General features: G+C 41.9%; 1 protein-coding gene and 1 long non-coding RNA gene across 2 annotated transcripts in view; both read right to left on the bottom strand.

The window, feature by feature from the left end:
* The window catches only part of card11 (caspase recruitment domain family member 11), a 719724-nt gene that overhangs the window by 589011 nt on the left and 105451 nt on the right, over positions 1 to 25262 (bottom strand). The window contains exons 6-7 of the mRNA XM_031893621.1: positions 24745 to 24897; positions 13656 to 13781 (exon numbers count right to left, since the gene is read on the bottom strand). Of these exons, the coding sequence (XP_031749481.1) occupies positions 13656 to 13781; positions 24745 to 24897 (279 nt within the window). The remainder of the gene's footprint in view (positions 1 to 13655; positions 13782 to 24744; positions 24898 to 25262) is intronic.
* Positions 10131 to 11044, bottom strand: LOC101732264. The gene is made up of 2 exons (XR_004220526.1): positions 10537 to 11044; positions 10131 to 10443 (listed from the first exon to the last, which is right to left on the bottom strand). It is a non-coding gene; the product is annotated as an uncharacterized LOC101732264 (long non-coding RNA).

The following is a 25262-nucleotide window of genomic DNA, read 5'->3' as shown; positions in this document are numbered from 1 at the left end:
CACCTGGGCCAGATGGAATACACCCTCGGGTACTGAGAGAGCTAGGGGCAGAATTGCAGTGGCCCCTGTTTCTGATATTCTCAGACTCTCTTTCATCAGGTATGGTACCTAGGGATTGGAAGAAGGCGAATGTCATTCCCATATTTAAAAAGGGAGTAAGATCTCAGCCTGGCAATTATAGGCCTGTAAGTTTGACATCCGTGGTGGGCAAGTTATTTGAAGGCTTGTTAAGGGATCACATTCAAAATTATGTAGTGGAGAATGCCATTATGAGCAGTAATCAGCATGGCTTTATGAAGGACAGGTCATGTCAGACCAATTTAATTGCTTTTTATGATGAGGTAAGTAAGAAGCTGGACAGTGGGGATGCAGTAGATATCATCTATTTGGATTTTGCCAAAGCATTTGATACCGTTCCCCACAAACGACTGCTTTCTAAGCTAAGGTCTATTGGTCTTAGTGAAGCCGTTTGCACATGGATAGAAAACTGGCTACAGGATCGGGTACAGAGGGTGGTTGTTAATGGTACATTCTCTACATGGAATAAGGTCCTCAGTGGGGTCCCTCAGGGTTCTGTACTGGGTCCACTTTTGTTTAATTTGTTCATAAATGACTTAGGGGAGGGTATTATGAGTAATGTATCAGTGTTTGCAGATGACACAAAACTCTGCAGACCAGTCAATTCTATCCAGGATGTGACATCCCTGCAGCAGGATCTTGACCAACTGGCAATCTGGGCAGCTAAGTGGCAGATGAGATTTAATGTGGATAAATGTAAGGTCATGCACCTGGGATGTAAAAATATGCAAGCCCCATATACCCTTAATGGGACTGCACTAGGCAAATCCATAATGGAGAAGGACCTTGGAGTCCTTGTAGATAAAAAACTTGGCTGTAGCAAGCAATGCCAGGCAGCAGCTGCAAGGGCAAACAAGGTTTTGAGCTGTATTAAAAGGGGTATAGATTCACGGGAGGAGGGGGTTATTCTTCCCCTTTACAGAGCGCTGGTAAGGCCCCATCTAGAATATGCTGTTCAGTTTTGGTCTCCAGTGCTCAAACGGGACATTACTGAGTTAGAGAGGGTCCAGAGAAGGGCAACTAAGCTGGTAAAGGGTATGGAAAGTTTCAGTTATGAAGAAAGACTGGCCAAGTTGGGTCTGTTTACACTGGAGAAGAGGCGCTTAAGAGGTGACATGATAACTATGTATAAATATATAAAGGGATCATATAATAACCTTTCTAATGTTTTATTTACCAATAGGTCCTTCCAACGGACACGAGGGCACCCACTCCGTTTAGAAGAAGGGAGGTTCCATTTAAACATTCGGAAAGGATTTTTTACAGTGAGAGCTGTGAGGTTCTGGAATTCCCTCCCCGAATCAGTCGTGCTGGCTGATACATTATATAACTTTAAGAAGGGGCTGGATGGATTCTTAGCAAGTGAGGGAATACAGGGTTATGGGAGATAGCTCTTAGTACTAGTTGATCCAGGGACTGGTCCGATTGCCATCTTGGAGTCAGGAAGGAATTTTTTCCCCTCTGTGGCAAATTAGAGAGGCTTCAGATGGGGTTTTTTGCCTTCCTCTGGATCAACTAGTAGTTAGGCAGGTTATATATAGGCATTATGGTTGAACTTGATGGACGTATGTCTTTTTTCAACCCAACTTACTATGTTACTATGTTACTATGTTATAACGTTGCGCCCCGTGCGTACTGACGTCACCCGTACACACGGGGCGCAACCAATGACAGGGCCCGGATTTTTTTTTTAAAGTAAAAATTGCGGCCCTGCCTACGGCACACCAGGCAACATCTCGCGGCACACTACAGTGGTTGAAAAACGCTGCTTTATCTGCTGCTAAAAACATCTAATCATCTTTAAAGCACTAACATTCCCAGGTCCATATGTCCTTTGCAAGCAATTCTTAAACCTTATTATGGCGTTTCACTTGCTTTAAAGGTTGTATAGGTTAATGACTAAATTTAGTAATATATGGGCCTAGAACATAATATTTGTAATTGGATAGAGAACTGGCTGAAGGATAGATTACAAAGAGTGGTGATAAATGGAACATTTTCTAATTGTACCAGTGTTGCTAGTGGGGTACCGCAGGGGTCAGTACTTGGTCCTTTGCTTTCTAACTTGTTTATTAATGACCTGGAGGTGGGCATAGAGAGTACTGTTTCTATTTTTGCTGACAACACTAAATTGTGCAAAACTATAAGTTCCATGCAGGATGCTGCCAAATTTGACAAATTTGGAAAACTGGGCAGCAAACTGGAAAATGATGTTCATTGTGGACAAGTGCAAAGTTATGCACTTTGGTAGAAATAATATAAACGTGAACTATCTACTGAATGGTAGTTTGTTGGGGGTATCATTAATGGAGAAGGATCTAGGAGTTTTTGTAGATAACAAGTTGTCTAATTCTAGGCAGTGTCATTCTGTGACTACTTAAGCAAATAAAGTGCTCTCTTGTATAAAAAGGGCATTGACTCAAGGGATGAAAACATAATTTTGCCTCTTTATAGGTCCCTGGTAAGGCATCACCTTGAGTATGGGGAGCAGTTTTGGGCTACAGTCCTTAAGAAGGATTTTAATGAGCTGGAGAGAATGCAGAGAGGTGCAACTAAACTGGTGGGATGGAAGATTTAAGCTATGAGGTTTTCTCTGGAAAAGAGGCTCTTGCGAGGGGACATGATTACTCTGTACAAGTACATTAGAGGGGATTATAGGCAAATAGGGGGTTTGTGTTTTCCCATAAAAGTGATCAACGCACCAGAGGCCACCCCTTTAGATTAGAGGAACAGAGCTTCCATTTGAAGCAGTATAGGTGGTTTTTCACGGTGAGGACAGTGAGGTTGTGGAATGCCCTTTCTAGAGACCTGGTAATGGCAGATTATATTAATGCCTTTAAGAGGGGCCTGGATGAGTTCTTGAACAAGCATATTATCCAAGGCTATTGTGATACTAATATCTACAGTTAGTATTATTGGTTGTATATATATATATAGTTTATGTATGTGAGTGTGCTGGGTTTACTTGGAAGGGTTGAACTTGATGGACTCTGGTCTTTTTTCAACCCTATGTAACTATGTAACTAAATAACTATGTATCATTCTTTCTAAAAGCATGCACTTCAGCACCTTCAGGTGTTCTTAATATGTTTACAATGTGATCAGAAAAGCCAATGTATTTTAGATTGGTAAACCTCTTCAAACTGGTGATGCTTCTTAACAACAGTGTAATTTAAATAATGAATCATGTTGTTATAAGATATTAAAACCTTATCATATTTTTTGCATACCTATTCATTTGAAGAAATAACTGGCAGATTAAAGAGTCCATTAGCCCACACAGTCTTACAAATATAATATGGCTGTACCTGTGTCGGCGTTCTGCTCTGCCCCAGCGCGTCAGCAGGTAATGTGGTGACATCACTGCGTAACGCCGCACAACGTGATGACATCACCGCATCATGCAACCTTACATGGTAACACGCTGGGGCAGAGCAGAACGCCAACACGGATACTAGCTAGGGTGGGGGCAGCGGGCCAGATAAGTGGGTGCATCCGGCCCGCAGGCCGTAGTTTGAGGACCCCTGTTTTATTTGCTTCCTTGTACCTGATGAAAGTTTTTGCTGTCCCAGCTAACTTGAATGCTTTAAAAGCACATTTTTTCTTACCAACCTCAACACTAACACTTTTATTCAGCCATAAAGAAACAAACACTCAAAAATTTGAATATCTCTAAATGAAAATATGGCTTAACTTTGCCTAGGACAACTCCCATTGGTTTCTATAGAAACTCACAAACTCTTAGATGGCAGTTCTACATTTTAGTTTTCTTGCACATAATAGATACTAGATAATACTAGATACTAGATAATACTAGATAATAGATCTTGAGTTTTCTTGCACATAATAAATACCAGACATTTGAGTTTTTGAACCTTACCTCGAATTCACCTTTTAGTGCTAAAAAAAACCTCGAATTGTGAAAAAAAAAAAAAAAACTTGATCCCCTTAAAGCACACATACGGGACCTTATATCTGACATTAGGTGGAACAAATGGGATTAATGTATCTTTGTTCAGACAGTAACATCAAGTTTTTATCTGTAATAGGTATAGAAAGAGTAATATTGGGACCTACAGGAGGGAGCTTATCTCTCTGACTACAGGGCAGTCGATGAAGAGAACCTTCTGTGCATGTCTGACAGAGAAGAAGCTTTCTGGAATGCACAGTGAGTCAGGTAGTTAAACCCAAAAAAAGTGTGAGTGTGCTCTGCTTTGTTTCAAGCTCGAGACTATAAAGAGAGAGGTCTGCAACCCGGGAGTTGGCTAATCCAGCGTTTTTCAACCGCTGTTCCGCGGCACACGAGATGTTGCCTGGTGTGCCGTAGGCAGGGCCGCAATTTTTACTTTAAAAAAAAAATCCGGGCCCTGTCATTGGTTGCGCCCCGTGTGTACGGGTGATGTCAGTACGCACGGGGCGCAACGTTATAAAAGGGCCTGTGTGCGGTCGCGTGTAGGCAGAAGTGCAGAGGCGGCGCGCGTGAGGGGAAGATGCTGCTGAAGCCGCCGAAGAGTAAAATGCTGCTGGGCACCAATGTATTAGGGGGGGGCACGGGGCACACTGACTTATGGGGGCACTGCTGCTGGGCACCAATGTACTAGGGGGGCTGGCTCTTGGCACCAATGTACTAGGGGGGCACTGCTGCTGGGCACCAATGTACTGGGGGCACTGCTGCTGGGCACCAATGTACTAGGGGGGCACTGCTCTTGGCACCAATGTACTAGGGGGGCACTGCTCTTGGCACCAATGTACTAGGGGGGCACTGCTGCTGGGCACCAATGTACTAGGGGGGCACAGCTCTTGGCACCAATGTACTAGGGGGGCACTGCTGCTGGGCACCAGTGTACTAGGGGGGCACTGCTCTTGGCACCAATGAAATAGGGGGGCACTGATGCTGGGCACCAATGTACTAGGGGGGCACTGCTGCTGGGCACCAGTGTACTAGGGGGGCACTGCTGCTGGGCACAGAGTTAAATTTTTTAACATTTTCTAATGGTGGTGTGCCTCGTGATTTTTTTCATGAAACAAAAAAGGTTGAAAAACACTGGGCTAATCCACATGGGCAAGCATATAGCATTCTAACTAGTATAGGGAACTGTTAAATTGTGCCCTCTCACTGGTAGTCCCCTAGTTATTTGGACAGCTATAAAGGGTCGTTAATGTAGTGGAAAGTAAGTCCCTTTTCCTGGGTCATAGCATGACCTTTTGCAGTTCCATAGTTTGGCCATAAGGCACTGTGGCACTGTGGTGTAGTATAAAAGGCTGAGCAGCCATGACGCTGGAGGCCATTTTGAGAAAGCTCTCTGCCTGAACAAACAGGTGGGGAGATATTGTGGAACCAGGTTATAGGTAGGCCCAGACAGATTAGGCAGTTCCTGTAATAGGTCACACTAGGGGGCACATTTACTAACCCACGAACGGGTCGAAATGAGTCCGATTGCGTTTTTTTCGTAAAGATCGGTATTTTGCGATTTTTTTGTATTTTTTGCGATTTTTTCGGCGTCTTTACGAATTTTTCGTTACCAATACGATTTTTGCGTAAAAACGCGAGTTTTTCGTAGCCATTACGAAAGTTGCGTAAAATCTTGCGATTTTTCGTAGCGTTAAAACTTGCGCAAAAAGTTGCGCTTTTTTCGTAGCGTTAAAACTTACACGAAACTTTGCACCTTTTAAGTTTTAACGCTACGAAAAAGGCGCAACTTTTCGCGTAAGTTTTAACGCTACGGAAAAAGCGCAAGATTTTACGCAACTTTCGTAAAGGCTACGAAAATAACGGATTTATACTTACGTAAATTCCTTTTCCCTCAGTCCCGAAGGCAGCACTTACTAGAGAGATGACTTCCACCTGGTAGGAAAACACCACACCCCCCAATTAATTACTCCACCCCCTCATCTCCTATAAGTCCCTCTGCTTCCCTCTAGCCCTCAGTGATTTTCTCAAGCAATAAGACACATACACAATGCTGATAGAATATTTACTGTAAGGGAGGGATATTGTGCTGCCTTCGGGACTGAGGGAAAAGGAATTTACGTAAGTATAAATCCGTTATTTCCCTCACGTCCCTTGGCAGCACTTACTAGAGAGAGTTGAGTAGCAGTACGTCAAGGGGGGGTTTTTTTACAATTTGAATAAAGTACCGTATTTGCGAACGCCACTTCCCCAGGGGTACCTACGTTCAGTCGGTAATGCTCTGCAAATGTTCTGAAACTTGCCCACGAAGCTGTTCTACATATCTGGTTCACTGACACGCCTCCAACTTCTGCCTGTGAGGCTGACACTGCTCTGGTAGAATGTGCCTTGAGGTTTGGAGGTATTGATTTCCCTGAAGCAGAATAGGCTAAGGAAATTGCCTGTTTTATCCATCTGGAAATGGAAGTTTTTGAGGCACGCTTCCCCTTGTTCTTTCCCCAAAAGGAAACGAAAAGGTTATGAGATATACGAAAAGGTTTTACCTTGTTTAAATAGAACAAAACACATCTTTTGGCATCCAGTAAGTGTAGCTTTTCCTCCACTTTATTTCTTGGTTCTGCAAAAAAAGCTGGAAGAATGACTTCAAAGTTTCTATGAAAATTAGATGAGACTTTAGGTCTGAACAAAGGATCTGCTTTGAGAATGATCCTGTCTGGAAAAACTTGTAGACACGAATTTTTACATGATAAAGCTTGCAGTTCTCCTACGCGTCTGGCTGAACAAACTGCCACTAAAAACACTGTTTTAATGGACAGATGATACAGGGAAACTTCTTCCAAGGGTTCAAAAGGAACATTTTGTAAGGCTCTTAACACAATGTCTAAGTCCCAATTTGGAGTTAGGTTATTTGTCTTAGGTCTAATATTTTGAACAGCCCTGACAAATCTTTTGATCAATGGATGCTCCGCCAAGGATATGTTCTTGAAAGCTGATAAGGCCGCAATGTGCACCTTAAGTGTATTTGGAGCTAATTTCTTCTTAAATCCATCATGTAGAAAATCTAATATGATTGACACTGGAACATCTTCTGGAGTTAGTTTCTTATTTGAGCACCACTTCCTGAAACAAGACCAAATTCTTTGATAAATTTTATTTGTAATTTCTTTCCTGCTCTGTAACAGAACTTCAATGACTGGTGAAGATATCCCTTGTGCTCTCATAACATCCCTTTCAGTCTCCATGCTGTGAGCTGAAGAGCTGCAGGGTTTGGATGCAAAATTGGTCCCTGGTGTAGGAGATTTTCCTTCACTGGAAGGAGCCAAGGAGGACTGACAGAAAGTTGGAGGAGACTGGAGTACCAACTCCTTCTGGGCCAGGCAGGAGCTATTAGAATCACTTCTGTTGAGCAAAGTGCAATTTTCTTGATCACTCTTGCTAACATAGGGATAGGCGGAAAGACATATGCTAGGCTGAAATCCCATGATTGGGCTAGAGCATCCACTGCTTCCTCGCCTTGGCCTGCTGTAAGGGAAAATATCTTTGATGCTTTGCATTGTACTTTGAGGCCATGAGGTCTATTTCTGGAGAACCCCAGACCTTGCAAATCTGAAGAAATGTTTCTGGATCTAGACTCCACTCCTCGGGGAGTATCAACCTGCGACTTAAAAAGTCTGCTCTGATATTGCTGTGCCCAGAGATATGGCGGGCTAGAATACTTTTTAGATTTTTTTCTCCCCAGCCCATGATCTTTTTTACTCTCATTCCCAGATCTTTGCTTCTGGAACCTCCTTGGTGATTTATATAGTAGGCTGTTGCCACATTGTCTGTATGTATTAGAACATTTTGGTCTTTTACAATAGTTTTGAAGGCAAGCAGAGCTCTCCATACTGCTTCCAACTCTAAGGAGTTTGCTGCCTGATGACCAATACCTTTTTCCCAGATACCTTGCTCTACCAGGTTTCCTAAATGTGCTCCCCAACCTTTGCCACTTGCGTCTGTTGTGATGACTAAGGGAAGAATTGGAAATAGGGATGAACCTTTTGAAAGATTCCCTGGGTGTAACCACCAAGTAAGAGATTTCTTTATTTCCGGTGGAACATAGAGTTTCTTTCTGAGTGATGCCTTCTGATGATCCCAAACTATTTTTGCAGGTCCTTCATATGGGCACGACCCCATGGAACTGCTTCTAATACTGCTGAAAAAAGACCCAAAATTTCTAAACCCTGCTTTATTGAAGAAAATTTTTTGTTTTGAAACTTGCGCACTCTGTCTATGATTTTTTTCCCTTTTTCCTGGAGGAAGGAAAATTCTTCCTTCTTCTGTGTTCCAGATCATTCCCAAAAACTTTATCTCTTTTGTAGGATTTAGATTGGATTTTTCCCAATTTATTAACCAGCCCAATGACTGGAAAACCTCTATTGCTTTGAATAGGTTCCTTTGTAACCCTAAATCGGTTTCTGCTTTTAGTAGACAATCGTCCAGATAAGGAATGATAGCAATACCTTGAGTTCTTAAGTACGCTGCGACTACTATTATTACCTTTGTAAAGACTCTTGGTGCACTCGATATTCCAAACGGCAGGGCTGCGAATTGAAGGTGTTCTGTTCCTGCAGGTCCCCTTATGGCTACTCTTAAGAATTTTTGGTGACATTCCCTTATGGGAATATGAAGGTAGGCGTCTTTTAGATCTATAGTACACATCACATCCCCTTCGCGAAGCGCTAACAGGGTGGATCTTATTGATTCCATTTTGAACTTCTTCTTGAATATAAATTGATTTAAATATCTTAGATCTATGATGGTTCTGTATTTCCCGTTTGGTTTTGGTACAAGGAAGATTGGGGAGTAGACCTGAATTTTTCTTTTTGGGGTACCTGAATCAATACTTTCATTTCTTTGAATTCTTGGATTGCTAATTCCATGGCTTGTTTTGCAACCCTTTGTTTTGGTAAGCGTGTTTCTATAAATCTTGTTGGAGGAAGACCATAGAATTCTATTGAATATCCTAGGCTTATTGTTTGTAACACCCATTTGTCTGAGGTGATTTTTTCCCATTCCTGAACGAACCCCTTCAATCTTCCTCCAACTGGCAAGGCGTCATGCTGAGAAAGGTTTTTGATTGAAATTTGGACGGCCCCTTCCTCTTGAAGATCTTCCTCTAGATTGGGTATAATTTCTATCCCCTGATGTTTTACCACTCCTCCAGTCTTGTCTATACTTGTAAGAGGTTCTGAAACCCCGAAAGGAAGGTCGCTTGTATAATTTCTTGTCTTGAGGTAAGCTTCTCACTTTATCATCAGACTTCTTTTCCACTAGAAGTTCCAGCTGGGATCCAAAAAGTTTTTCTCCCTCAAATGGAAGATTAAGCAGACGGTTTTTGGAGGCTATATCTGTCACCCAGGGTTTGAGCCATAGAGCTCTTCTGGCTGAGGTAGCAAATGCTGTAGTTTTAGCCAATATATCCACTGAAGATAAAGCAGCTTCAGTTAAAAAATCAGAGGCCGAGATCACCATAGGCAAATCTGCTAAAAGATTTTCTCTTGGTACTCCCTTCTTTAAGGCTTTCTCTAGTTGCAGGATCCAGACCTTAAGAGATCTTGCCACTGAAGCCGCCGCTATTGCTGGCTTGAAACCTGCTGCTGCTGCCAGATAGGTTTTTCTTAGGGCCCCTTCTGCTTTCCTATCCATGGGGTCCCTGAGACCAGTACTGTCTTCTAACGGTAAAGTTGTTCTTTTGATAGTTTGGGCTACTGGAGGATCCAATTTTGGAGGTACATCCCAAAATTTTGTGTCCTCAACCTCAAAAGGAAAAAGAGAATAAAACTTCTTTTGCGGAGCCCATTTCTTATCTAAGACAGACCACTGACTTTTAATTTTGTTCTTAATAGCTTCATCCACTGGAAAAGATGGTTTACGCTTACTTATGTTTGCAAACAATTTACTTGATTTTTTAGGGGGCTCAGAAGACTCTTCTAACCCCATTGTATCTCTGACAGCCGGAATTAGGGCCCCTATATCATCAACAGGAAAAAAATCTTCAGATTCTGAAATTTCTCCTTCCTCTGACTCAGATTCATATTTAAACTTAGAGGTACCTTCCCCAATTGATGTATCAGATGAAAAATCCTCATAAAATGGACTGTCAGCTTGCAATACCTCTTTATTTGGCTTCTGCTTAAAAGATTCAAAAGCCTGCATCATAGCTCCTTTCATCCAGGACACTAGTCCCTCAGTCCCTTCTGGGGAATTGACAGGATTTTTTAGTTTCCCTTTACATGTATTGCATAACTTTTCACCTTCCACAGGGTTAAATTTTATATCACACCCAAAACAAGATATGGAGGCTGGTTTCTTTATCTCTTTCTTCCCTTTAGGAGATTCAGATAAATTTTCTTTAGTTTTAGCCTTCTCTTTAGACTTTCCCTTCTCCTTTTCTAAAGCAGTGTCAGCCATTGCTGAAACAACATAAGCACAAAACGGCCCTGTGTCATAAGCAGAACAAAAAACAGCTTTAAGGAGAAAAAAAGCATCTATGGATGCTTACTTACTGGCAGAGTTGGAACGCTATGCACAGGACCAGCACGGGCCAACAGCAGTACCCCTGGGAGCGGCAATGATCCGCCATGCTTGCTGGTTTAAAACGGCATTCCTTTCCCGGATATGACGTTTGCGTTCCAACGCCTGCATGCGTTCCACCGGCGCCACTAATGACGTCATCACATCGCGCTCTCACCTGCCGAACACAGAGGAGTGCAGCGGCCGCCGGTTACAATACACAGGAGGCACAATCATTTGATAGGCGACCTGGTAACAGCCCTGATTTCCACAGGGAATGCGTAAGGGTAAGTCCACCACCACGCAGGGGGCACAAACATCTGTAAGGCGCCCTGGTCATACGCATTTCTGGAGGCCAGTCATCTGAAAGGCGCCCAGGTATATAAAAAAATACATGGTGTAATCCCTTGGGTAGGAAAAAAACACTGAGGGCTAGAGGGAAGCAGAGGGACTTATAGGAGATGAGGGGGTGGAGTAATTAATTGGGGGGTGTGGTGTTTTCCTACCAGGTGGAAGTCATCTCTCTAGTAAGTGCTGCCAAGGGACGTGAGGGAAAACTCGCGTTTTTACGCAAAAATCGTATTGGTAACGAAAAATTCGTAAAGACGCCGAAAAAATCGCAAAACATACGAAAAAGTCGCAAAATGTTCGTTTTCAAGTCGGAACTTTTTCAGTTCGGGTCGGATTCGTGGGTTAGTAAATCAGCCCCTAGGTGTGATAGACAGGCAGGGCTAGCTAGTGAGCAGTTTTTGGCTCTGACAAGGATTTGCAGAGGGATTATTATCCCGGGTATAATACTGCCCAGAGTAGGGTTACCAGTGTACAGACCTAGGGGTTGATCGCCCAGGTTCCACTGGAAGCATACAATCTGAAAGCTGGGGTTAACCATTGTGCCCTGCGGGAGAGAGTCATTGTGACCATTTGTCGTGAGTACTGCCTGTTCTGTGAGAAGCTACTATCTACCTATACTTTGCTGTACCATTTGTATAGTGATTATAGAGAGGAGTTCACTAAAATTTTATTGAAGGCAGGAACAAAGTTCCTGTTGGAAGACAATTATTAATTTTTATTCAGTTTTTTTTATCTGTAGAAAAGAGGGACAGAAATGGGGGTAAAATTTGCTCCCTTCTTCACCAACCTATACATGGGTCTGAATTATACATTTGACATTACTTGTTATATAAAAAAGAAAAGTTAATTTTATAAATTTAAGTAGTCTATTTCAACTGTTAACCATCAACAATATAGGATTATTTATTTGATTGTCATTATGGGATATATTTGAACACATTTTTACTTATATTTATACTAAATTAATTATTTATTGGTTTATTAAAGCTATTGTGAGGCCTTGTAATAGAGAATTGATTACCCTGCAGTATATATAAGGATAATCAGTTGAGCCCTACATTGATTTTTATAGGTGTTAGATGGGGCATTGGTGATATAATGCAAACTAGGGAGGGGCTTTGTGTTTTTAAACTGTGTGTATGTCTGGAGTTTTTTTACTGCTTATAATTAAGTGCCATTTAGGCACAAAACACATAAGTGTTACATTTTAATTATGTTATAATAAATATTTTTTACTTTTATAAATTTTGCAGAATGCATTTGTATAATTCTCTGCTAAATGCACAGATGTGCAGCAGTCTCTAATTAAAGGGTACCTGTCACCCTACGAAATAATTACAAATCCTATTTTATTGTGTTAATCAAAATAAACTTTACTTATATAATATATAAATTATTTCAGTCATGTTTCCTTCATTCTTTTTAATGCACACAGACAGGCACCATTTTGTGGCAACTGTTATCAAGGCAAGCTTTGCATCATCCTAAAATCTTATGTATACACCAGAAAGAAGGTCCTAATGCCCATGTACAGGTTACACAGTTATAGACAGTGGGAAGAGAAGAGGAATATGAGGAGATAAGTGACATTGTGAAAGTGCAGAAATAAAAGTGAAAGTAATTGCTATGCCTGGGTCATAGAGGTGAGGAAGGCAATATACAATTGACAGCAGAGATTATTAAATACAATTATGACAGAAATGGATGTTTAAATAAACAGCTTTTTACGTCTGGGTGACAAGTCTCCTTTAATGTCATTTATAACACTATAAACAGCTATACTCGTACCCCAGGACCATCCACCTGAGTCAGTTAAAATCCAATTTTATTTGCTCATTTAAAAGAACAAAGCCGAACGTGTTTCATGCGCAGGCGCACATTATCATAGCCATGGGTTATATACAAAACATTACAAATTTATATAACGAATGCATTTAGTGGGATTACAATTTTTTTTTTTTTTAGTGTGACTGATTTAAAGTGAACATAAACTTTACCATATGAAAATAAAATTTTGCCTAATGTATGTAATTTTAGCATTTATTTTTTTTTAATATAAATACTACTAAATGCAATGTCTGTTTGTCTTTTGCTCTTCTGTGCACTGGTTTTTATGCCTACTTGTTTGATAAAAGACCTATAAAGAAGCATACTAGGGATTAAGAGAAAGAGAGTCTTGGCTGGGGCAACAGATTTTGCCTTTCAGTTGCAGTTATACAATGAGGTTTGGGCTAAACTCCATGGGAGATTTGGATCAGATTTTGTGGGTCAGATATTATCTGATATTGTCATGCAACACCATGTAACACCACACAAACAGCAAACAACATCTTGCAACAGTATGACATTTAGTAGGATCCTATAAAACCTGATCCCCAAAGCTGTAATGTAAAGTGAGATGGTGTGATTTGTTTCTGCATCTACCTCTGACAGTCAATATATTTAGATTTTTTTTTAAATTCTGGCAGACACCAGATTGTATCTCATCGGATGTTGATGTTGAATGACATATCTTTCATGCAGTTTACACATCAGATTTTTCTATCAAGTCCCATTATATTTTGATCCATGTGACTACATTCATCTTGTAGGATGCATTTTGTTGATCCAACACCATCTGACAATAACTCCTGTGAAATTTAGCCCTAAAAATCATCACAATTACTGTAGTATGGAAAGTGGCTTAGAATTACATTTTTTTCTTTACATCCTCTGTTATAAATACATGACATAAGCATAATTAGCAAAATTAATCAGGTACCAGATCTCTCTCCTTTTCAACTTCTTCTAACTGTATCATGACCGTGTTCATACGATGCTTGTACATTTCACAATCTTTTAATAAGGTAGAGCATTTTAATTCAAGGTCTTCTTTTTCTTCCAAGTACTGTTATAATAATAAATAAAAACAATTAATTTAGTACATATAAAGCTTAAATTATTTTACATTTTTCAGTTAGCCATTTTAAGAATTGAGTGTTTGTCACTTGTTGCTTTACAAATACATAGAAGTTTATATAACAGGAGAAACAATCAAGATAGTACGTTAATTGGAGATTTCTTAGGGCTCTGGCACACGGGGACAAATCTCCTGTGTCTCGGGAGACTAATCTCCCCGAAATGCCATCCCACCGGCAACAATGTAAATCGATGGTGGGATGGCATACACAGCGGCGCAATTTCAGTAAAATAGCGCAAGTTTCCTCTCGAGGCAACTTGCATGATTTCACTGAAATCGTGCCGCCGCGTATGCCATCCCACCAGCGATTTACATTTTCGCCGGTGGGATGGCAATCCGGGGAGATTAGTCGCCCGCGAACAGGGAGTTTTGTTGCGGGTGACTAATCTACCCGTGTGCCAGACCCCAGAGATCTACTGAACAGTTTGATGCTAAATATGCATAGATTTACCAAAGTATGTGGTTATGTATTGACCTCAAATAAAAGTTAGTGAATCTAAATTTGCTTCCTCTAGTTCCTGTACTGCCCTCGTGGCACTGTACTGTGTGTGTGCAGCTAGACAGTCAGCTAAACAATAGCCAGAATTTTCAATAAACAGAAGAAGTTCCTTTCTTGTAATATTTATTGGTGGATTCTAACGTTTCTATTCTATTTTATTTTTACGGGCTTTTTGTGAAACTGAAATGCAATACAAACAACAACAAATCAGTATGCTATATATATAGAGAACAGGTATAAACACACTTCTACATAGGTATATAGGTGTCTTGGTGCAATAACACTTACAGACAATTGATGTCCCAAGACTGAGGAAGAAACACCACACAAGGAGATAACATCCAAAATGAGGCTGGAACACTGAAACTTCCTGTGATATAGGTCACTTCCTGCTGACATACTAAATGCATGTTTTTTTTATAACTGCTTTCATAAAGGTGGCCACTAGGTGGCAATACATCCATCAATCATTGTATTCTGCCAGAATGGTTATGATGGCAGCACAGTTCCTCTAGTTAATCTGAATTTGCTTCCTCTAGTTCAGTGCTGTCCAACTGGCGGCCCACATGCGGCCCCCTCTGTGTGGCCCCCCACCTGTCTGGCTGCTTTGATGTACTTTTGAGTACTGCATGGTTCTCACCTCAGATTCAGGCTGTAATCCCTCTGTATTGTTTAAAAATGTAATCCCCTGTGTTGTTCACACCTTTTAATCTCTGCATTGTTCACCCCCTGCAGTGTTCACACCTCAGGCTCAGGCTATAATCACCCACATTGTTCACCTCTTCACACCTCAGGCATTGTATGTACTGCCTGGACTATGCTGCCTGTGTATAGGCAGCATAGGGTAGGTAGAGTATGGCACATAAGCAGCATAGGGCTGGGAGGGTATGGCACCCACAGGCAGCATAGGACAGGCAGAGTATGGCACACACAGGTAGCATAGGGCAGGCAGAGTGCTGCCTGTGTGTGCCATACTCTGCCTACCCTAAGCTGCCTGTGTGTGCCATACTCTGCTTGCCCTATGCTGCTTGTGGGAGGTGAACCTGGCAGTGGTTTGTTCTGGGAGTTTGTTAGCAGTTGGATATAGCCATTAAATGGTCCCTAAGGTGTGTAATTATATGCTGGAGGTTGCTGTGCTATCCTCAGGGGAGGAGGAGGCATATAGATTTAAGGGTGTGTCTTAATATGACATAATATAATTCTTTAACATATGAATGATGGTTGATATCCCTGCAGTGACCATTGTGATAAAATGGGTGTGGTTTGAAGTGGGTGTGGTTTAAAATTAGGGAGTGGCCAAAACTGGCTTCCATTAGCAGCCCTCCACCATGTATGCGAGAGAAATTCCGGCCCTTGGCACCACAGAAGTTGGACAGCACTGCTCTAGTTAGTTAGGTCACCAAATTATAGTACAAAGGTTTCCCTTGTTTTGTCTATACTTATTATTTGTCACAATTCAGCCTCTCCCTGTTGCATATGTTCAGGAGTGGCCCAGCTTGCTCTCCCTATATCTTAAGAACCTCATTTGGGAAAGCAGCTCTAGAGTAGCAGCACACAAGTGAATCCTTCCAAAGTGAATCATTCACAAGTGAACTGAAAAAGGAGTTTAACAAGGAGTTCAACAAGAGGAGCAACAGGAGAAGCAACAGCAGAAGACCGGCCAGCCTCTGTCCATTTGAATCGGGACCCAGTTTACTTGATATACCTGCATAATGTCATTGCTCTTATTAGTTTTATCTTTCATGTTTGTGCTTCCAAAGGTAATGTCTTCCTTTAGCCCTCCAGCTGACTGTCCCTACTCCACAACAATATCTTCCTCTCTGCTCCATTCTACACACTGCTGCTCTTATAATCTTTATACATTTCTGAAAAATCTAGCACCTCCACCAATCCCTCTCCGTACTGCTACTACTTGCCGCAGGCGATATCTCTCCTAATCCTGGTCCCTGCCCTATACCCATTTCCTATCGCCCACGCAATGCTTCTCTTCTGGTAAAACCCACACAAACCGCTAACCTGTCATTCATTATTCAAATTCCCACTCTCTCCTCTTCTTATCTCCCCTTCTCTTGTGCTCTTCTTAATACCCTCTCTGCAACTAACAAAGCTGCTTTTATTCATGATCTGTTTTGCTCCAAGTCTTTTCACCTTTTTGCCAAAACAGAGACCTGGCTCTCTCAGAATGATAATGCTATTGAGGCAGCTCTCTCTTAAGGCGGTCTTTCCTTCTCTCACACTCCCCGCATTACTGGCCGTGGGGGAGGGGTAGGGGTTCTGCTCTCCCCTCATTGCCGATTTAAACTAATCCCTATACCTCCTACTTTGAATCCTGGCTCTCTTTCTTTCTATGCTCTGACACCCCTGCAATCATTTTAGACTATTTCAATTGCCACATAGATGACCCCTCTCAGCCCTGGCCCTCCCGATTTCTCCATCTAACCTCCTCCTTTGATCTCCAGCAGTGGACTAATACAGCTACCCATAAGGATGGTCATTTCCTAGATCTGGTCTTTTCCAAAAATCTAGATCTATCTACATTTAACAGTGAGCCTTTTCCTCTTTCAGATCATCATCTTATCTCTTTTTCTGTCTCGCATGCGTCTCCTTCTACTAAAGCTCAGCCTAAAACCCTGATTCGCAACACTCAAAGGGTGGATATAACTGCTCTCTCTAACTCTCTTAGTTCTAGCCTCTCCTCCTTCTGTGCTTCCTCTGATCCTGAGGTACTGGTAAATACCTACAACTCTATTTTATCATCCGCAATTAACACCCATGCCCCCTGCAGCCGCAACGCAGTTGTCCCCGCAATCCCCGTCCCTTGCTTAACCCTCAGACGCGATTTCTGCGCTCCTGTGCACGATCTGCTGAGCGGATTTGGAGGAAATCACGCATGAAAGCTGACTTCCTCCACTATAACTTTCTTATGGTGTGTCTCAATACTGCCCTATCCCAGGCCACGCAAGTATACTATAACACACTTGTAAATAATAACAAATCAAACCCGCAGCGCTTATTCTCCATATTTAACTCCATATTTCTCCATATTTAACTTCATCCTTCACCTAATGAATCAGTCATATCTGAACACACCCCCAGGACTTTGCTGACTTTTTTAAAAGCAAAGTTGATTCTATCCGCAATCAATTTTACCAACCTTCAGATACCGGTAATCTCAACCTTCCTAAATCTCCTCTCTCCGTATTCAGCTCCTTCAATCTCGTAACAGAGCCTGAAGTTTCTCAGTTTCTCCGATCCTCTCTCCGCCTACTACCTGCTCACTGGATCCTATGCCCTCATCCATACTAAAACAGTGTGCCCCTGCCCTTACTCCAGCTCTTACCCACATATTCAATTCCTCTCTGGCTTCTGGTACTTTTCCCTCTCCCTTCAAGAAAGCATGTGTCAAACCCATTCTTAAAAAGGCTACGCTGGACCCACCCTGCCTTTCTAACTACCGTCCCGTCTCTCTCCTGCCCCTAAACTCCTGGAATGTCTTGTCTTTCTCGTGTCACTAACTTCCTCTGCACCCATAATCTGCTGGACCCTATGCAGTCTGGTTTTCGGCCTGTGCACTCCACTGAGACGGCCTTATGTAGAGTGGCAAATGATCTCCAGACTGCCAAGGCCAAAGGACGCTACTCAGTTCTCATTCTCCTAGACCTTTCCTCTGCTTTTGATACTGTCGACCATTCTGTCCTTATGCAGATTCTCTAGTCTCTGGGTATCCGGGATCAAGTGGCATCCTGGTTCTCTTCCTATCTCTCTAACCGCTCCTTCTCTGTTGCTCTTGCTAACAAATTCTCTACCTCGGTTCCGCTTAGTGTGGGGGTGCCTCAGGGCTCTGTGCTTGGCCCTTTGCTGTTCTCCCTGTACACTCTCTCTTTAGGAGACCTTATTTCTTCTTTTGGTCTTAAATATCACTTATATGCAGATACACTGCTGATGTTCAAACCCAGATTGGTAACTGCCTCCTGGCTATCTCCTCCTGGATGAACCGACGCCACCTCAAACTTAACCTAGCTAAAACAGAGCTCATGGTCTTCCCGCCCAAACCTGGCCCTCCTCCTCCTTTCACCATTATTATTGATGGCATGACCATCAACCCTGTAAATTCTGCACGCTGCCTTGGGGTTATCTTTGACCAGTCACTCTCCTTCTCTAACCGTATTAATAACATTGCCAAAACCTGCCGTTTTTTCCTCCGCAATATTGCCAAGATACGCCCCTTTCTTTCACAAGTAACAGCTAAAACACTAATCCATGCCCTTATCCTTTCCCACTTAGATTACTGCAATCTCCTACTAACCTCCCAGACCTCCCACCTCTCTCCCCTGCAATCAATTTTAAACTCTGCTGCCAGGATCCTCCTGCTCTCTCCGAAGAGGGAACCTGGTCAGCCTCACTTCAGCTCTCTTGCATGGCTGCTTGTTAAGCAAAGGATAGCTTACAAAATCCTTCTGCTAACATTCAAAGCCATCCACTCCTCACTACATTTCTTCTCCCTGCACGTTCCTGGTCATCTCCTCCATTCCTCTCAGAGCCTCCGTCTTTTTACACCATCCACACCCACTGTGCTCTCTCGTCTTAAACCTTTTTATCTTGCTGCTACTTACCTCTGGAACTCTATCCCTGAATCCCTCCGTAGGGAACACTCACCCACTCTCTTTAAGAAAAAGCTCAGCTGTTACCTTCTGGAGCACTAAAACATTATTTTGCCCAGTCCTGCGCTTAAGGGCAAATGCCCATACCTGGTGCACTCTTACCTTCCAGTTTGTGCCTGTATGTTACCCAACCACTTAAGATTGTAAGCTCTACGGGGCAGGGCCCTCCTTCCTACTGTGTCTCATACCACATGGCACTTATATATACAAACCGGATTCCAAAAAAGTTGGGACACTAAACAAATTGTGAATAAAAACTGAACGCAATGATGTGGAGGTGCCAACTTCTAATATTTTATTCAGAATAGAACATAAATCACGGAACAAAAGTTTAAACTGAGAAAATGTACCATTTTAAGGGAAAAATATGTTGATTCAGAATTTCATGGTGTCAACAAATCCCAAAAAAGTTGGGACAAGTAGCAATAAGAGGCTGGAAAAAGTAAATTTGAGCATAACGAAGAGCTGGAAGACCAAATAACACTAAGTAGGTCAATTGGCAACATGATTGGGTATAAAAATCTTCTCAGAGTGGCAGTGTCTCTCAGAAGCCAAGATGGGTAGAGGATCACCAATTCCCACAATGTTGCGCAGAAAGATAGTGGAGCAATATCAGAAAGGTGTTACCCAGCGAAAAATTGCAAAGATTTTGCATCTATCATCATCAACTGTGCATAACATCATCCGAAGATTCAGATAATCTGGAACAATCTCTGTGCGTAAGGGTCAAGGCCGTAAAACCATACTGGATGCCCGTGATCTCCGGGCCCTTAAACGACACTGCACCACAAACAGGAATGCTACTGTAAAGGAAATCACAGAATGGGCTCAGGAATACTTCCAGAAACCATCGTCAGTGAACACAATCCACCGTGCCATCCACCGTTGCCAGCTGAAACTCTACAGTGCAAAGAAGAAGCCATTTCTAAGCAAGATCCACAAGCTCAGGCGTTTTCACTTGGCCAGGGATCATTTAAAATGGAGTGTGGCAAAATGGAAGACTGTTCTGTGGTCAGACGAGTCACGATTCGAAGTTCTTTTAGGAAATCTGGGATGCCATGTCATCCGGACCAAAGAGGACAAGGACAACCCAAGTTGTTATCAACGCTCAGTTCAGAAGCCTGCATCTCTGATGGTATGGGGTTGCATGAGTGCGTGTGGCATGGGCAGCTTGCATGTCTGGAAAGGCAGCATCAATGCAGAAAAATATATTCAGGTTCTAGAACAACATATGCTCCCATCCAGACATCATCTCTTTCAGGGAAGACCCTGCATTTTTCAATAAGATAATTCCAGACCACATTCTGCATCAATCACAACATAATGGCTGCGTAGGAGAAGGATCCGGGTACTGAAATGGCCAGTCTGCAGTCCAGATCTTTCACCTATAGAGAACATTTGGTGCATCATAAAGAGGAAGGTGCGACAAAGAAGGCCCAAGACGATTGAACAGTTAGAGGCCTGTATTAGACAAGAATGGGAGAGCATTCCTAAACTTGAGAAACTGGTCTCCTCGGTCCCCAGATGTCTGTTGAGTGTTGTAAGAAGAAGGGGAGATGCCACACAGTGGTGAAAATGGCCATGTCCCAACTTTTTTGGGATTTGTTGACACCATGAAATTCTGAATCAACATATTTTTCCCTTAAAATGGTACATTTTCTCAGTTTAAACTTTTGTTCCGGGATTTATGTTCTATTCTGAATAAAATATTAGAAGTTGGCACCTCCACATCATTGCATTCAGTTTTTATTCACAATTTGTTTAGTGTCCCAACTTTTTTGGAATCCGGTTTGTTTATATATTTATAGTATTTATTTATTATGTCACTTGTCCTCCCTGTGTGTAATTTTGTATTCTGTAAGATTGTACAGCGCTGCATACCCTTGTGGCGCTTTATAAATAAAGTTATACATACATACATACATAATACCTGTAGCAGAGTAAATGCTACTGACTGGCTGGCTGAAAGCCTGGCCAAGTCAGTCTATAGGAGAGCTATGACTTAGAGACACAGAGGTGTCTGTGGATTCAACATACATAAACCTATGTTTCTGTATACACACAGCTGTCTGTGCATAGGTCTAGATTAGAATATTGCTAAAATTGATGTGTCACGGTCACTGGTATGTAGGAAGTCTATTTTAAGATTTGTATCTCCATGTGTAAATTGCAGGAGGGTGACTGGCAGCTTATCTAAGCCTGCTGGTGAGCATCGCAAAACTCAAATGAAGTGCTGTGTATACAGTATGTGGATACATAGTGGATAATGTACCCCCTATTGTAATTTATACAGATATGATGTTACCGAGGAGGTATGTGCGGCCTTGTGCTTTTATACAGGTCACATAACTCCAAGGTGACTACTAAAAACTTTATCAATTATAGTAGGGGATACATTATGCATTATAATCTACATTTTCTTGGTGCAGTGTTTAACTCCATGAAGATCTATGGATTTGTTCTATGTTCTTCACATTTAAGGTTACAGTATGTAGTAAAGACATTGGAAAAGTTAAATGCTGTGTAATGGCCTCAGCGTTTGGCTTTTAAAGTAAAACAGGGGACAGTAGGGGGACTCCTAAACATCAGTATTTTGTATATTAAGTGGCGTATTTATTATGCTGTGTAAAATGAAATTCTTGGTTTATCTTATTAAAGAAAAATTAAACCAGAAGAAAATAAACCACTTTGTCACTTCTTGGTTTTGACAAGCAGAGGAGAAGCGGATAAAACAATTTACCAGTCCATTGAGAACCCCTTATAATGAGCTGCTTAAATGCTGTAGCTTAGGGAAGGGAAGTGCTGGGTATAAAAGTCTACTAGACCCAGCAGACAGGTAATTGGGTTTTGTCTGAAAGGAATTGCATAACCTGTCTCCAGAACCTCTGAACATCTGGGCAATACAATATCAAATGTATAAAGTCCACATCAGTCACATTGCAGCGATGGCATAGAGCGTTCAAGGTGACCCATAAGATGCAGTTTTTTGGGGGGTTTTTGGTGTCAGGTAAGTTTGATGTATGATTTTAAATTGAATTAACTATCTATTCTGCTTATCAGTGGGGAGTAGAGATTTTCTTCTATCTCCTCCCAGTTGTCTGGATCTAGGCAAATGCCACTTCCCTCCCATTTGAGTTGAACCCTGGGTCTAGGGTCATAATTTTTGAGTTGCCAGGGATGCACACATTTTGGATACTAGTTTAAGGGAATTATAGATTCTGCAGTAGAATATTGTATAGGCATTATAAACTGCCTATAACAGTTGGAAAAGCCAACAAATCTCTATTCTCAATTGAGAGAGCACTTCTCGCATCTGAGCTCTGAGGCTGATTATGTCCTTGGAAAAAACATGAATATCATCAGATGACCATGGATTGTCCCAGAAGATCTTTGAAGATGTCGGTGATGGACTCTTGGAAGACTGGCGGAGCATTACAGAGCCCAATGGGAATTACCTTTTCTGGTCATCTCCACTCATTCCCCTTTACTATCTGAATCAAGTTGTAGGTCTCATGGAGATCTAGTTTAGTGTAAACCCTAGCCCCTTTTCAATTGGTCTAACAGCTCAGAGGTGAGGGTTAGGGGATAACCCTGTAATCAATACAAGGACAAAGACCTCCATCTTTCTTTTCTACAAAGAAGTAGCCAGCCCAGCAGTAAAGGTAGATGGCCATATGAACCCATGTTGAAGATTGTCTTGAATGTACTCCTCATTGCTTCAGCTGGAAATGGGAAAAGTACTGCCACTAGGGGTCATGGTTTCAGGATAAAGATCGATGGGGCAGTCGTTTGGGTAAGGAGGAGAAAGAGTTTCAGCAGATTTCTTGCAAAATACATTCTACATAAAAGGCAGACAATTCTAGAGACATTTAGGACTTCAATGGTGGACTAATCGATAAAAGGGTTATGCAAGTAGAGCCTAAGGTAAATCCAATACCACTGGAGCAGAAGGACAATTGATAATGAGGAAATACAATTTCTCTTTATGCAGAGACCCCAGTCAAAGGTTATTTGCTCGTTGTTTCACCCACAAGGGGGTAGACATGGGAAAAAAGGGACTATAAGGGTGCTTGCCAAAGGCAGAGTTAGAATCAAGAAAGGCTAGTGAGTTGACTGATCTGGAAACCAGCTGGGGCTGCACTGGAAGCAGGAATCTCTGAGAATTCTTTTGGGGAAAAGGTTTAATTCTGGCCAGATAAGACTTACCAAGGCATTTGTGTTTCCCTGCTTCAGAGGGCAGTTGTTGGCAAAATGAACCTTTCCACCACAGTACAAGCACTGGCCAGCAGAATGCCTCCTAAGTTTAGAGAGGTGTTCCCTTCTAATCTGCATAGGATCCTCAGAGGAAGTGGAAGGGAACTAAGGATCATTACTCTGAAGTAAAGGTCTTTAAAATCATGAAGCCAGCATGGGTTGGAACCTCATGCCTTCCCACTTGACGTTCCCTAAGGCGGTTGTCAATATCGATCCTGAGAGCAATTACATCCTGTAGCTGTTCAGGAAGCTCTCTGGAGAGTAGCTCGTTGTTTAACGTGTTAGACAACACCTGCCAATAAGCAGCCACATACACCTCATTGTTCCAGGCAGTCTCCTGGAACCAGGGTCCAGAATTGAATTGCATACTGACTTGCGATTTCCTTGGTAAATCTGCATAAGACATGAAGAGGCAGTAGCTACATGTCCAGGAGCATTAAAGACAGTGGAAGGTCTGAAGGAAGGTTTTGACATCATTAATGAGAGGAGAATTTCTTTCCCAGAGAGGAGATGCCCATTCCAGCACTTTGCCCTTCAGCATGGAGATGACATTTCCCACATTAGCTCGTTCAGAAGCATAATGAGAAGGCTGCAGAACGAATTATATGAGGCACTGGTTAAGCACCTACAGGCCTGAGGATCCCCATTGTAGCGTAGAAGTAGCAAAATGCATGATTCCTTGGCTGTTGCTGTGGTAGGTGGAGAAACTGCTGTGGCTGGGGGACTTCCAGACACTGAAGGCGCAGTAGGCATCTGAGACAGTAGGGCCTCCAGAACTTGCCCTATGCAAGCCTGCTGAGCTTCATAACCCTCCATGCAAATCACCATGTTACGTAAGTTTTTTTTTACAGATCAGAGGGTGCTTCCTCAGTAGGGTCCATGGCCTGAATATACTGCCAGGGCCTGCTCAGCCTTTTCTGGGTTGAAGTCAGGATCAAGGAGAAAGTGTAGTACTGGCTGGCAACACTTAGCACAAACAAGGTATCCAAAGGGTTTAGAGGGTCTCTGTCAATTTCAGGCACAGGTCGGGCTGGCATCAATCATAATTGTCAGAAAAAGAAAGCTGAATCAGGAACTGGTAGATCATATCAGAAAAGCAATTTAGGATGCACTTATAAGAATAAGTCCTATATTTGGGCATTGAACTCTGATCTTTGGCATCTATTTTTAATTTTGGCACCGAGTGCCATCCTGGATGTGCCACTGAATAGGTAAGTGCGCCATCGGGCGCTCCTAACACTTATACAGTGGAGTGCCAAAGTTTGCATTTCCAAAATTTAGTGTCTTAGTTACTACTTATCTACAGACATCCCTGCAAACTGATTTGTTTTTTTTACTTGTAGAGAGAAAAAAAAAGTATACATGTTTATATTTTACACATATATATATATATATATATATATATATATATATATATATATATTTATATATATATAAAAACTCCAATATTACCAGTGTTATGCTGTTTGTTTCTTACCTTATCTCGCAAATATTCTACTTGTCGTATCTCTTCTTGAAGATTAAATATTCTATTTACTAACTCGCTACGATCTTCCAACGCTTCCTTGCGATCATGTTCAAGTATATCCACTATTGCTTTATCTGAATCTGGCACACTTTGACTCCCACCCTAAAAAAATGAAATAATTGTATCTTAAGGTTTTTTTTGTTATATAGAGAAACACATACATATGGTTGCAAATGTTTTTTTACCTTTTATACTATACTACTTTATACTATTACCATGTAATCTTTATAGGGTAGGTGAGCTCCAAGTGTGAGATGGCACCTGCCCCAAAATTTCCTTCATTAATTCAAGTATCCATGCCAAAGTAGTTTAAAATGCATGTATTGCATGCAAACCAAGTTCCAGGTGGAAATAGAGAAGGGATGCCAGACTGTCTGGGGCCACTTTTTCAGGAAGCTTATTTTATACATACTTGTGCTACATTTATAATTGCTTTCTGTAAAACCAGGAGGCTTTATAATAGCACC

The sequence above is a fragment of the Xenopus tropicalis genome, chromosome 9, assembly GCF_000004195.4.
Source record: "Xenopus tropicalis strain Nigerian chromosome 9, UCB_Xtro_10.0, whole genome shotgun sequence".
Classification (NCBI taxonomy): Eukaryota; Metazoa; Chordata; class Amphibia; order Anura; family Pipidae; genus Xenopus; species Xenopus tropicalis.
Note: the sequence above shows the minus strand (reverse complement) of the source record. Positions and strands in the feature narration are given on the sequence as shown.